This window comes from Protopterus annectens, chromosome 6.part0 (assembly GCF_019279795.1).
Source record: "Protopterus annectens isolate FY-2018-M chromosome 6.part0, PAN1.0, whole genome shotgun sequence".
Taxonomy (NCBI): domain Eukaryota; kingdom Metazoa; phylum Chordata; order Ceratodontiformes; family Protopteridae; genus Protopterus; species Protopterus annectens.
Window position 1 is genome coordinate 876923475 of NC_056737.1, and position 14767 is coordinate 876938241.

Here is a 14767-nt window from a genome sequence, read left to right on the forward strand (position 1 = left end):
GATACTGGTAGAAAGCCAGGATAGGATATCCTCAAGTACTGAGATATTGTCTCCAGGGGGATGTAAAGTGACGCTATGCAAATGTGTTTGTGTTTATTTAAAGAAAATAGAGCTAGAACTAATTCTGCATTGGAGAATTCAGGAATGGGTTTGTTATAGGGAGTAATGGATAGGGAGGATGAGTAGAGTAGAGCTGCTACTCCACCCTTTTTTTGTACCCTGTCTTTTCTGATGATAGAGTAGTTTGATGGTACTATTTCAGCATCTTTTATATGAGGTTTTAACCAGGTTTCCGAAATAGCTAGGATGTCAGGCTTGTTGTGGTGAAGCCAGGCATGAAGATTGGGGATTTTGTTAGCTATGCTTTGGGCATTTAGAGAAGCTAATAGGATGGATTTAGATGTAGGGTAAGTGGTGTTTGGGCCTGGGTTAGGGTGTATATCTCCTGATAGAAGTATGGTTGATAGGAGTTGGATAATGTTGGTGGGGTGTTTGGATTGTCTTGTTTGTATCTTGTATGCTGTTGGGTTTATGTGGATATTGGAGGTTAGAGAGGGGCTAAAGGGTTTATAAGTAGAGCTTAGTTTGTAGTTAAAAAAATAGATGGGTCTTTATGGGATACAGTGCAGGAGAGATTGAGACAAATGAGTTTGAGTGAGTTGAAGGGAGTGAGCTGGTTGAATGAAGTAATGGTGTGTGACTTATGGAGTTGGGCTGGGTGAGGTGATGGATATAAGTAAGGTTTAGTATTAGTAGTAGTTGGATTGAGAATGATGTTAGTTTAGAAAGTATGTTGAAGCTGATAAATTAGAATATGTAGTTTAGGTAGGAGGCTTAGGATTAGATTATGTGTTGTTCAATATGAAGGGTGGTATGAGGAGACGGATTATAGGGGGAGGGGGAAGATGATGTTGGTGAAAGGGGAGGAGTGTGATAGGTAGAGGGGAAGTAGGTGGTGAAAGGGGTGGGGTGTAATAGGTAGACAGGAAGTAGGAGTGGTCTGGTGAGTATAAGTGTAGATGCACTGGGGGTGGGATTTGGGGGTAGGGTAGGGGAGCAGAGTGAGCCCGCAGGGCGAACGGAGCAGGTAGAAATTGGTAATGAAGCATCTGGAGGAGAAACAATCAGTCAGCAGAGCTGATTACTGAAGGTAAGGTAAGCAAGTCTAAAGTGGGAAGGAACACAGATAGGTAGGGAGTCTGTTAAAGAACAGGAGAGTGTAATAAGTAAGAAAAAGGGTACAGTGTGAAGTTTTAGAGTAGTTCAGTTTAATAGAAGTATAGAGTAATAATGGCAGAATATGAAACAGATAAGCAGGAGAAATATTAGATGGGATAGGGGTGCCACCTACTGGGCAAAGCTGGTATTACAATCAAATATAGTGGGGAGGGTAGGCTCTTGATAAATTAGGGAAGTGAGAAAAATTAGTAAGAGGGGTACTGAGAGGTGGTGTAGGAGATTTGTTTACTAAGGTAGCTAGTTTGGGGGGGTAAGAGGAAGTTAATTTAGTTTAGATAGAAAGGACCAAGAATCTTTACAAATTTGATTTCATTCCCAAGATGATTCTTCAAAATGTTATCCACTACCTTGGTTATAGAACAGGTCATACTTTGGCGAGCATCTACTAGTGGCCTCATTGGTGGATCTGTTAAAGATTTATGTATTTTAGGCACACCGAACAAGATTGGGGTTCTAGGAGCTAACATAGTTAATTAGTTCAACAAGGGCATGTCTATTAGTTCAATAAATAAGTCATTCAGATGTTCCTTGATTTTTCTATAAGCTAAGTTGAATTCATTCAAACTGACTAAGGTATAAGTATCAGCATCCAAAAGCTTGGTCATCTTTTGGATATAAAAATCATTCCCCATGATCACCAATCCTCCCCCTTTATCAGGTTTTAGGATTCTAATTGGTAGCTGTTGAAAATCATTAAAGGCTGCCCAGTCCTCCCCCTACATTCCTTGTACAGTTAAATTTCTCTGTTAATGAATTCCTGAAGTCGATTTTGTATATTTTTTCAAACGTTGCTGTAAGTGGATGACTTAGTGGGTTAAAAGCACTAGCTATATGGTACTCGGGTGCGATTTTCTGTTCAGCTTTGAAGAGAACCTGCAAATTAAGTTTTCTGATGTACTACTTGAACTCCATAATAATTTGTACCATATTAGCTGGTTTAGTGGTTTGAAATGATAAACCCTTTGCTAATAATTCCACTACATTAGATTAAACTTGAAATTCAGAAAATTTATATATGCTGAAATCCCCTCTCTTCTTAGTAATAATAGTGAGTGGGGGCACTGTTTGCCTATAAGAATCACTGTGGCTTCTTTTCGAACTAAGGTAGCTGATCAAACGAACAGTACACCATGTTTACAGTTTAATAATTAATACGTTGGGTGAGTCGTTTGTTGCTAGCTCGCCTTGTGTACCACATGCTGAGGATTCAGTAATGACGGACATTATGGGTGCTGATGTTTAAAGGTATAGTTCTGGTAATACATTTGACTTACCATTTGCACGATCATTTAATGTTACTGATAGTGGGGTGCTTAGTGGTGAACCACTTACATTCGGAAAGATAAGAAATGTTACCAATAGAGTGGGGCCTAGTAGCAAACCATGTATATGTGATAAGAAAACAAATGTAAAAGCTAATAATGACAACAATAGAGTCCTACGTTTTCCTAATTGGAACATTACTAATGAGGCTAATGAACATGATATAAGTAGTTGTGAAAGGTTTGCTAATTTTAATAGGACCCTTAACATTAATGTTAATTACAGTAATTCAGGGCATGTGATTGATCACCTTGCATCCACCCCCCCCCCAGTCTAATTCTGGAATTCATTTGGAAATGTTTGACTTTGCTACCTTTTGTTCATCAAATAGTGTAATTGCTGGGTCTGAACTTATAGCTCCTAATACGTGGATTAATATGAATCTGCAAAACAGAACTATGGAGACTGATACATATGCGACTGTTGAACCCAATATTGATCCTTATAGGCAAACAGTGCCCCCACTCACTATTTTTCCTAAGAGAGGGAATTTCAGCATATATAATTTTTCTGAATTTCAAGTTTAATCTAATGTAGTGGAATTATTAGCAAAGGGTTTATCATTTCTACCCACTAAACCAGCTAATATGGTACAAATTATTATGTAGTTCAAGCAGTACATCAGAAAACTTAACTTGCAGGTTCTCTTCAAAGCTGAACAGAAATCGCACCGGAGTATCATATAGCTAGTACTTTTAACCCACTAAGTCATCCACTTATAGCAACGTTTGAAAAAATATGCAAAACTGACTTCAAGAATTCATTAACAGAGAAATTTAACTTTACAAGGAATGTAGGGGGGGACTGGGCAGCCTTTAATGATTTTCAACAGCTACCAATTAGAATCCTAAAACTTGATAAAGGGGAAGGATTGGTGATCATGGGGAATGATTTTTATATCCAAAGGATGACCAAGCTTTTGGATACTGATACTTATACTTTAGTCAGTTTGAATGAATCAACTTAGCTTACAGAAACATCAAGGAACATCTGAATGACTTATTTATTGAACTAATAGACATGTCCTTGTTGAACTATAACTATGCTAGCTCCTAGAACCCCAATCTTGTTCGGTGTGCCTAAAATACATAAATCTTTAACAGATCCACCAATGAGGCCACTAGTGCTTGCCAAAGTATAACCTATCCTATAGCCAAGGCAGTGGATAACATTTTGAAGAAAAATCCTAGGAATGAAGATCAAATTTGTAAAGATTCTTGGTCCTTTCTATCTAAATTAAATGAACTTCCTTATCAGGAAGAGTTCAACTTCTTAACTATTGATGTCAGGGATCTTTATACTTCCATTCCACAAGAGGAAGGAATCGAATATGTATTTTGGTTCCTTAGTGAGAAAGGGGCCCCTTTAGCAGAGACCAAATTAGTCAGCATTTGGCTGGACATGATGTTAACTAATAATTACTTTGCTTGATATCCAGTTTTACTTTCAGAAAATTGGGGTGGCTATGGGGTTCCCATCTGGGGCCAGGTTTGCTAACACAGTTATGACCTACCGGGAAAAGGAACATATTTTTACACAGACACCTTACGGATAGGGTATTCTTTTACAAGCGCTTTTTGGATGACATATTTGTCACCCATAAAGACAGCTTGGATGAAGTTGTGCAGTTTATTGAATATTTAAATCAGACTACTAAGTTTTTGAAATTTACTTATACCTTCCATAAAGAGACAATAACTTATTTGGACACTGAACTCTGTATGGATCGAACTCATAAAAGATTTGCTGCCAGAATCCATAGGAAGGACACCTTCTCAAATACATACTTACATTTCAGTAGTTTACATACCTTCCACCATAAAAAAATCAGTAATCGAAGGCCAGTTAGTTCGGGCTGCAAGGATGGTCACAGTTGTTTTTTTTCAGCTTTTCCCGGTTAGGGGTCGCCACAGCAGTACTCCGGTCCGCTAATGAATGGAAGTCGATTTGTACGGTGCAGAGGTGCCAGCACAATGCCCATTCACGCATGTCTTTCGAATGCCACTCGACCGTGGTGAGGACATGCAGACTCCACACAGAAGGCGCTCCAGCCGAGAATCGAACGGGAGAACCTCTTGCTGTGACGCGACAATGCTACCGCTGCACCACCGTGAATTTTTGAAGGAGTGTGAAAAAAAGCTGATATGTTTCTTTCTAGGGGGTATCCGAGAAACCTTATTGAGGAAATCATGACCGAGATCACACAGAAGAGGCCTAATGGTGTCTACACCCCATTATAGGGAAAAGCCCTTTTCCATAACATTACTAATATTGTTACCAACCAAGTGACAAACAGGTCCCCAGTCTCTTTTATACTAACACTTAGCTCAGAAAGTGGACAGATTCTTTCAGTAATAAAGAAAAATTAGAATTTGCTAAGTAACAATTCTGAATTGCGTGCACTATTAGGGTCACTTCCCTCTTTTACATTTAAGAAGGGTAAGAACTTGAAAAACCTTTTGGAGGCAAATAACATTAGAACTGTAAGGAACCCAGGTATGACCAAATGTGAATCCTGTAATTACTGTAAATTCATAGATATAGGGTACACATTTTATAATAGGAATCAATATTACATCAGGCAGATTTAATTGTAATTCTACCTATGTTATATACCTAGCTCAATGTCAACTATGCTCCGCTTTCTACATCGGGAAAACTGATTGTAGATTACGAGAGCGGGTATATGAGCATCTTTATTATATCAGAAAGGAGAAAATCGAAAATGCCTTAGCTAGTCATGTTAAAGGGAACCCTACTCACAGCTTCAGATTTAAAGTTATTGATCATATCCCAAAAATGTAAGGGGTGCACCAAGGTCTCTACTTTTAGAGAAAAATAAATGAATGTGGCAGATCCGCTTGCCACTATCCAGGCATCAACGACTGTTGTTCCATCCAGTGCATCTTGAGACTTAAGAGCTTGAACAGGTAGTTTAAAATGTAATGTTTTATGTAAAATACAACAGCATTATTAAGAAAGGATGTAGGTAGGTTATTTTTAGTTTTATTTTTATGCCTATCATACTTTTTTCTTAATATCCTTTTATTTAATGATTTTTTTATTTATTACAAGTTCAAAACAATTTGCCAAGGCTTGTAGACTTCCTATGCATAGGAAATTGACTAATTATAAACCCCAAAGGGTTAATTATTGCATTTTAGTTTTATAATTAACATTTTGAAATGTAAAGGCTGATATGATTTATTTTATCTTTTTAAGTACAGTAGCTTACTTTATTTTATTTCACTCTATTTTATGTTATTGTACTACGTTTGTATGCTGTACCAACTAGTAGCACTGATTAAGTTAATTGATGGTGCAACGTTTAAAGTAATTTATTATGTCTAATTGGTACATATTAAGTTAATAGGAGAAAGAAGGGGGAAGTGTATTTAAGTTGCTGTTTATTGTCTGAAGAAGTCCAGTTACTAAACTGCATGAAAAGTGCTCAACTTTACTTGTGATTTGTTACCAGTTTTTTACTCGTTATTTTTAATAAAGAGCTGAAGATTTTGGGGTGCTGCTTGTTCCTGCTTTGGTTTGTCTTTTCCACAATGAACCCTATTCTAGAGTAGGCTCCTTTTCTTCTCTAATCATAGGATGTGTTTGGGGCATTACAACATCTGTGGGGTTTTCTTCATTCAGATGCTGCTGGAAGTATTCCTTCCATCTGCAACTGATACCCTGTGGACTGGTGAGGAGATTGTTGCTGGCATCCCTTATGAAGGGTGTCTGACTACGTTCTTTATATTTCTGTCTTTGCCTTACAACCTGATATAGTTTTTGTACCACCTACTGAGTCACTTTCCAGAAGCTGGTAGAGTGCCTCTGATGCCCTGCTTTTTGTTGCAACACCTTTCTTAGCTTCTGTTAGCCAACCAGTATTCCTTCCTATCCTTGTCCATCTTTTCTATCTCCCACTTTTTCTTGCACTTCTCCTTTATTTTGATGACTTCCTGGACTTCTGCATTCCACCACCAACTTTTCTTATTCATCTTATTTCCATACCTAGCTGGGCCACATATCTGTTTTGTAGTCCCCACATATGCTGTTTTGAGGCACCGCCATTCTTCTTAAACTCCACCTATTTATTCCTCTTTATGGGGTGCTAGAGCATTGAGTAATTCCTGGAACTGTTGTACTTTCTCTCCAGTGAACTTCCAGGTCTTCAGTCTGGTCTCTGTAGACTTTAGAACCTTCTCTGACCATTGCTTGCAGCTGACTCTGGCAACCACTTGTTGCCACTGCTTGCAGCAGACTGTGGCAACCAGTGGTTTATGCTGTGGGCCGTTTCACTGGGGATGACTTTGCAATCACTGATTCTACCCTAGTGCATGTTGGCCACTCTTCTGTGTGATCTTGTGACTGTTTTTCTTTTTGAACCATGCATTAGCTACTATCATGCCATTTGCCAGACAGAAGTCTAAAATGACCTCTCCATCTTTACTCCTGTTACCCCACCCATGTGGACCCAGGCAGTCCTCATCTCTTGTTCTGTCAGTCCCAATATGTGCATTCATGTCACCTATTATAAACACCAATTCATGTTGTCCTGCTTTATCTAGTAGGTCCTGCAACTGTAGTCTGAATGTTCTCTTCTCTTCACTATCACAACCCTACTTGTGGGGCACAGGCTGAGATTATGAATATTGTCCTATCATTTGGCTGGAGTCCGATTGCCATGACTCTGTCACTAATTCTGATGACATCCCTCATTGCCTTCTGAAGCCTCTCTCACACCGCAATTTCCACACCATTTCCAGCCTGTCCTCCTCCTGAGAAGTAGACTCTAGATACCAAGTCAAGTGGCTTCTCTGCACTGCCCTTGCATCTTGGGTCTTGGATATAGATGTCCAGCCTCCTCTGTACCAACATGTCATTTCCGAGCATCGTCCTGTCAATAAACTTACACTGAGTGTAGCAATTTTTAGTTAACGTTTGGCAGGTAGACTGGCTTTACATTCAGCTTTCGCTCAACATCGCTATCCCTGGTAACTCAGGCTAGGCAAATGGACACCAGCCAGCAGCTTACTGACTCAGGATTGCTGGGCTTTACGGCAAGCACACACTGGCCAAAAGAGGCACATACACCCCCTCCTATCAACTGCATGGGTCCCTGGTGTAGGTCAGGTCCTCAACTCACTTATCACCACAGCAAATATCCATGCCCATTTGACAACATTAGTCAACATAACTGAATCACCTAGAGCCATATTTTACACTGTTGCATGGCTAGCCCTGCCATGGTGCACAGTCTGTGATCAGTGTTCTCCTAGCTTGAGGAAACTGTGCACCACAGTAGATGCCCAAAGCAGTTGGTCTATGCAACACTTTCCCCTATAGGGCACCACCTAGAGTCTGTGCTGCTGCCCATAGCTCCATTCATTGGAGAGATTGAGAGGGAAACGCTCATTATGTTTTCAAAGTTGGGAGGAACCAAACAGAGACAAGGAGAACATGCAAACTCTAAAGGGGTATTGGCTGAAGGTCAGGCTCAAACCTTTTACTTTGTGTATCGGAGGTGAAGACTTTAAACATTATCGCAACCAGTATACTCGCTAGTCTGCAAGAAGAAATACCCTGCCCCCTACTGCTTGTGGAAAGCAGAAAGAGGGAAGGGGAGCTGAGGGGTGGGATTTTGGTGGGGGTGAATGATATGCAGTGTCATGGCTGCTTCCTGTGAGTATCCTGGGCCTGAGTCTCTGACAGTCTACCTCTAGAGTCAGTCAGGTCAATCACTTTGCCACTCCTTATGGAACTTGCCATTTTTCTGGTTTTCCTTTGTTCTATTTAGGAGGAAAGGGACAATATTTATTTGGATAATTTCTAATGCAGCTTGGTGATAGGGCTAGGAAAAGGTTTTGGACTACAGCTCTTCCTTTCTCCTCCAGTTTTCTGGACAGCTTTTCAATAGACTACTTAAACAGGAGCTCCTTATCTATCATCAAGGAGCTCTGCCTTAATGTGCTCTGAAAAGGGCTTGCAACTCAGTGAGGCATGCTTCATAACTACAAACACCATAGCAGGTACCCTACATGGTGCAAATACTTTGTCACAGTCACACTGCATGGAATGACTAACAACATGAGAATTAAAACTGCACAAGTTCGGCATCTTTCTCAAGATTCTTGTCCTGTACCCCCCCCCCCCCCACACACACACACCCCTCAACTTCTGCCTCAATTATTCTATATGAAGAAAGTCCTGATACTTAAGAAAATGAAGTTGGCAAGAACCATAACTGTAGCTCAAGTGTAAGTTATCTTCCCAAGAATCCTACTTTCCTTGTCATTTAATATAGGTTTCTTTGAAGCAGCTCTATCAAATCCCTTACTAGAATCCAGAGTTAGCACTGCAGGATCCGATACTGGGTTCTTAGATTCATTAACCCTACAAAAGCAGTCTGACTTCTTGGGAATCTGACTTCAAGGACACTTGGATAACTTTTAAGACTTGACTTTGGCCAAAGGTCTAGGTTCAAGCAGACCCAGAAGGTGTCTGCAATTGATCCTGGACTTGAACTCTCACACTCCCAGTTAAAGGCTTTTTCATTCTGTGAAGGCAGATATCTCAAAAAAAAGACAAGACCATAGATGGGAAAGCTGAGGACGGGGTATTCCCAGAAACGGAGTCACAATACATGCAGAAAAATGTTCAGGAAGAGTAGTGAAATTTAAGGAAAGGAAGTAATCGAGCTACTTATGTAATGCTGAAGTGAATGAAAATTGTTAAAATGTATACTGCATGAACACAAAGGAAATGCTAGTATGTTACTGTATATGTGCCTACTTCACATTTTGAAAAATGTTATGTTAATAAAGTTATATGAGAAAAACAAGTAAATAAAAAATAGGCAGGAGAGAATGGATTTACACATGCCACCTATTCAGTCTCAGAGTTGGAGAAATCTGAGACCCCTTGGGGAGAAAACTCCCTTTTACTCTTGAGGGAATTCTTCCTGAAGGTAGTGGCTGCCTGGATTTTATGATATTCAATAAATACGTCAGTCTGAAAAGGTCCAGGGGAAGTGACCCGGGAGTACTGGGCTTGAGATTCAGACAGCTGTGTCTGAGGCATACAGACCGATTTCAGTGCGTCACATCTTTGGTATGTAGTTATGCTTGAAGGCCTCATGACAAAGGAGGGCAGTCTCGACCTGAATCTATTCCCCTTTGACCTCCTTTATGATAACAATCCAAGAATACCACCCTCACCCTCAGATACCAACACTTGTACATCGGCATCCAGGACCTACAAATTGACTCAAGGCTCAGCAGACAAAAAGACTGCTTCAGTTCATAAGGATAATAATATGACAGTGGTGGCGTTTGGGGGGGGGTCATGCCACCAGCCTCAGATGCAGTAGTTCGATATAGGGGCTATGAAAATATTTCACTGGCATCTGCAACTTTGAGCCAATGAAAGCTGTCTGACACCAAAACTTTTTTTATGTTTAACGTCTCTCTAGCACACTTCGCCTAAAGCATTTGCTCGTTTGGAGGTCTGAAGATTAACAAGTGGACACCACTGAATACTTAAGCCAACCATGGAATTTCTGTAGAAATATTTTTCCAAGTATTCAACCCTACACTTGTCAGTCCTACAGTTAAAGGATGCAAATGAGAGTTGGCATGTTGTGCTCCAGACCCCCAAAAGACAAAAAGCTCTGTGCAGTATTTCGTTCCTCACACCAAAGATTTATACTAACTCTATGGTCAGATATTTACAAAAACGAGCTTTAAGATACAAATAAGAAATTTCCTCAGCAGAGTACTTATTTAAGTCTATGGCTTCAGACTGACCTACTGGACTGCTGACAGCATTCAATGAGGCATTCAATGAAATGCGGCAAGAAACAACTGACAACAGCATTAGCTGATCTAACTTTACACCACTGATGTAGGACGAGGAGAGAGTACACAGAGCCAATGGGATAAGAAGAGAAGGTCTGGTGTTCAGGCCAATTTCCAGGTAGGAAACCACACGAATCAGTACTGGAGTAGTGAACTGTACAGAATTTCAATGAAACTGGAGCCTTACAAATCCTCAACCTTAATCAATATTGCTTTGTGAAAAGTACCGCCAGTCTCTCTTATCAGTTAATTTAAAAAAAATCTATTGGATGCCACTGACATAGGCCATTCTGTCTATACTGCTTTTCTGGACTTTGCTAAAGCCTTTATTATGACATCCTATGCTGGCACAGTTGACAGACTCGTTAGTTTAAACATATCACCCTGCTATCACCTGATAGGTTGCAAATTAGCTATCTGATTAAATGCATACGTTAAGAGGTGGAGGTAACTTCTCATCTAAAAGGCACATCACTAGTGATGTCCCCTTCAGAGCTCTGCTCTGAGGCCTCTCTTCCTTAGCATCTATTTTGTTGATATGCAAGCACAAATCAAAGGTCTATAACTAACCAAGTTTGATTCCTCCAACCATCCACAACCCCTTTTTCCCATTTTTGCACATGGGGTCAGGGTATGACTGTAAACTGATGTAAATCACTTGGTGCAGTGACCACAGCCTTAAGCTTAATTAAAAAAAAATGCAGTGCAGTCACCTTTTGAAAACTCTACTACCAGAGAGAAGGCAAACACATGCATTAGAAAGATCCAAGTACATTCCATGACAATGACCTATCCCTTCAATCATAATTAGGAAAACCTTCTATTGCCCAATTAATTACCAACAGTGTATGACATCTGTAGACCAATAGTATAAACTTCCTCTACTCTTCCCTTGTCATGATAATTTTAGAAAACAGTTCACCACTTGGAATGCACCACTGTAACCACGTTGCCCAACTAGAAAAGATCACAATACTTTCAAACTAAAAAAGGATCAAGTTTTCTCAATTACTGAGAGAGAAGAAAATGCTCTTATGTTTCTGTCTTGTACTGGCCTCTAAATGTGGATTCTTGCTTACTAGAACTGGTGAACCACAGAAATACTGTTAACACTAAAAACACTTGCTGCAAAGACTTCAAAGTGCATTGCAACATAAACAAGTTCTCTTGGAGAGAGAGAGAGAGGGAAAGAGACAGGGTCCTCACCCAAAAAATCTCCTACCTATAGAACAAGCTCCTCTTACATGTCAAACAATGCAACAAACTGATCTCCAAGTTCAGCCTTGACAAATGGATGGGTACCCACAAATTCAAACGAGGTAAGCAATATGGCTTTCGCTGAGTGGGACAGAGATTCCACTTAGTAAACTCACTGGCTTGCATGGCATTGCTCTGTATGGTCATCTGTCCACCTGACTAGTATGAACTTATTAACCTATGCAGCAGTTTTTGCAGGGACTGTAAATATTTTTTTCAGAAACTGAGTTGTAGAAAGGTGGGAAAAACCAAAGGCACTGAATCATTCAAACCATCTTCAGGGAGGGGGAGCACAAAAGCCAGCAGAAGGACTGGTAGCTGGAGGGGACCTGTTAAAGCAAATGGGCAGTTTAGATAGACCACTAGTCTGCTGGCTCTGAATATCTATGTCTAGCCTCTATTACCTGTACAGTTTTAACATGAAATTGGAACAAATGTGATAGATTTAAGAATACTGCACAATATGATATAAAATCTTTAGTAAAGCAAAATGGTTACCTGAGGATGATATACACTGAGTGATTTCACTTTGTGCAAAGGTAACAATACTTTCAGTAGAAATATCTTGTGCTCTTCTTTTAATGGCAAGGCAAAACCATTAATTATACTGCAAAAGGTAAATAAAAACTGTACATAAGAAATACACGAAAGGTATCCATACAAATGTTAATAAATATACATTAGTTCAAAACTGAAACACAGCATTAAGCATGTGATCTTTTATGACTGAAGTTTGACAGTAAACAAGTGCTGCTTTAAATAACCCTTGAAAATGTAGATCATGTTTACCTATATGCATACATTATAAGCACACATTTTCATAGCAGATACAAATAAAAAAAAAATTATTACAAAAATGAAGTCTCATTTTAAAATAATGGAAGATCAAATCGAAACTTTTAAACCTTTTTACTAAGGATCATGGGCAAAGGTGCAAAATCAGGGACAAAGGTTTTAAGAAAAAAGTTTACAATGACATGCATTTTTGAACAAGGTATGCATCACTTGAGAATGTAATCCACAATGCTCTTTCAAAACATCTCAACCATTCTAACAAAAACAAGCAAATTCTGACAGTGAAATCAGGGAATTCACTGAATTAACACAAACAAGTATGGTTAGAACAGAAAAGACAATATCACAAACTAGAAATGCAGATATAACTAAACCCATTTTACCAATCATCAAGAAAAAAAATCAGCAATGGAACAAGAGACAAATCAGACTGAATACAACTAAATGGCAAAAGACAGGGATAAAATTAAACATACAGTGCATGTAAAAAGTGTACACACCCCTGTTAAAATGCCAGGTTTTTGTGATATAAAAAAATGAGACTACAATAAATCATTTCAAAACTTTTCCTAGCTTTAATGCAACCTTTAACCTATACAATTCAATTGACAAATCTGTTGGGGGGAAAATTATAAAAAAAAAAAAAAAAAAAAAAAAAAAAAAAAGTTATGTCTTATTATAACGTTCCATCTGTGTTGTTGATCTTCTTTCATTCATCACTGACGGGTTCAGTTCCGAGCCCTCAGAACCGAGTCGGCCTAATACCAAGTTCGTGCCAGCCAAAAAATCTCTCGAGCTAAGCTTTTACCCATAGTGCCCCTCTCCCTGTTACCTCAGATCGAGTTTGCCCAGTATTAATAAAGCAGAGGCCATTCCTGCACAAATGCCCTAACTCACCACTTGGACCCAAAGTAACCCACAGGAGCCTTTGGAGGGGGAAAGAGGGTGGGAAGTGATGAATGAAAGAAGATCAACAACACAGATGGAACGTTATGGTAAGACATAACTTCTTTATCTGATGTTGTTAATCTTCTTTCCATTCATTACTGATGGGACAGAATCCCCAGTTACTTTGTGTTCCTTGGACGACCCTTATGGAAGAACGTTCCTGAGCACCACTGAGCCAAAGGCATCTCTCCCCCTCTGGAGACCACATCCAACTTGTAATGATTAATAAACGTGTGGGGGTTAGCCCATGTGGCTGCTACACAAATATTATCTATAGAGGCTCTCACATGGAAGGCTACAGAAGTTGCCATGGATCTGGTAGATTGGGCTTTAACATTCTGTGGTATAGGTTTTTTCACAAGCGAATAGATGTAGCGCATGCAGTCCCTTAGCCATTTAGATAAAGTGACCTTGGAGACAGAATTTCCCATTCTAGGTCCAGAGAAGGAAATGAAAAGTTGGTCAGTTTTACGTATTGCTTTGGATCTGTCTAAATAAAACCTCAGTCGTCTATGTACATCCAAAGAGTGTAAACAGTATTCTCCTTTATTAGTAAAATCTGGGAAAAATACTGGCAAGTCAATGGTCTGAGTGATGGAAAAATCTGAAATAACTTTGGGGAGAAAAGATGGGTTTGTCCAGAGTGCTACTCTGTCCTTGTGGAAGATTAAACAGGGCCTTTTAATGCACAGTGCCTGAAGCTCTGAAATTAGTCTGGCTGACATGATGGCGACCAGGAAAAAGGACTTCCAAGATAAAAATATGAGGTCACACTTTGCTGCAGATTCAAAAGGAGGTTGAGTTAAAGACTGAAGAAATAACGTTAGGTTCCATGGCTCTATAGGTTGTCTGATTGGAGGCTTAATGTGAGAGATCCCTTTAAGAAAGGTTTTGCATAACCGAAGAGAGATGAGGGGAGCATTTTCCAACCCATCATGAAAGTTAGAAATAGCCATTAGATGTACTCGTATGGTAGAAGCTGCAGCACTATCTTCGAAGAATTTTGACAGATATTTTAAGACTGCTGTAACTGGAGCAGAGTATGGGTCTACCCTTCTTTTCTTATACCAAATAGACAATCTCTTCCATTTGTCTAGCTATAGTCTTTCTGGTGGATGGTTTGTGTGAGGCCAGGATAATGTTGCATACAGGTGAGGGAAGGTTATCCTGCCTGGTGATTAACAGAAGTGGAGAAACCAAGCTGTCAGCTTGAGACTGGATAGGTTCGGGTGACTCAACCCTTGGGGGTGAGAAATCAGGTCTGGAAAAGGGTCCAGAATCCATGGTCAACATAATAGATGAGGCCGAAGGAAGGGGAACCAAACTTGCCAAGGCCAAAAGGGGACTGC

General features: G+C 39.7%; 1 protein-coding gene across 5 annotated transcripts in view; it reads right to left on the reverse strand.

The window, feature by feature from the left end:
- The window catches only part of PPP2R5C (protein phosphatase 2 regulatory subunit B'gamma), a 2766797-nt gene that overhangs the window by 1427180 nt on the left and 1324850 nt on the right, over positions 1-14767 (reverse strand). For all 5 annotated transcript variants that reach the window (XM_044074548.1, XM_044074546.1, XM_044074547.1 and 2 more), the window contains one exon: positions 12174-12282. In XM_044074548.1, coding sequence (XP_043930483.1) covers positions 12174-12282 — 109 coding nt within the window. The remainder of the gene's footprint in view (positions 1-12173; positions 12283-14767) is intronic.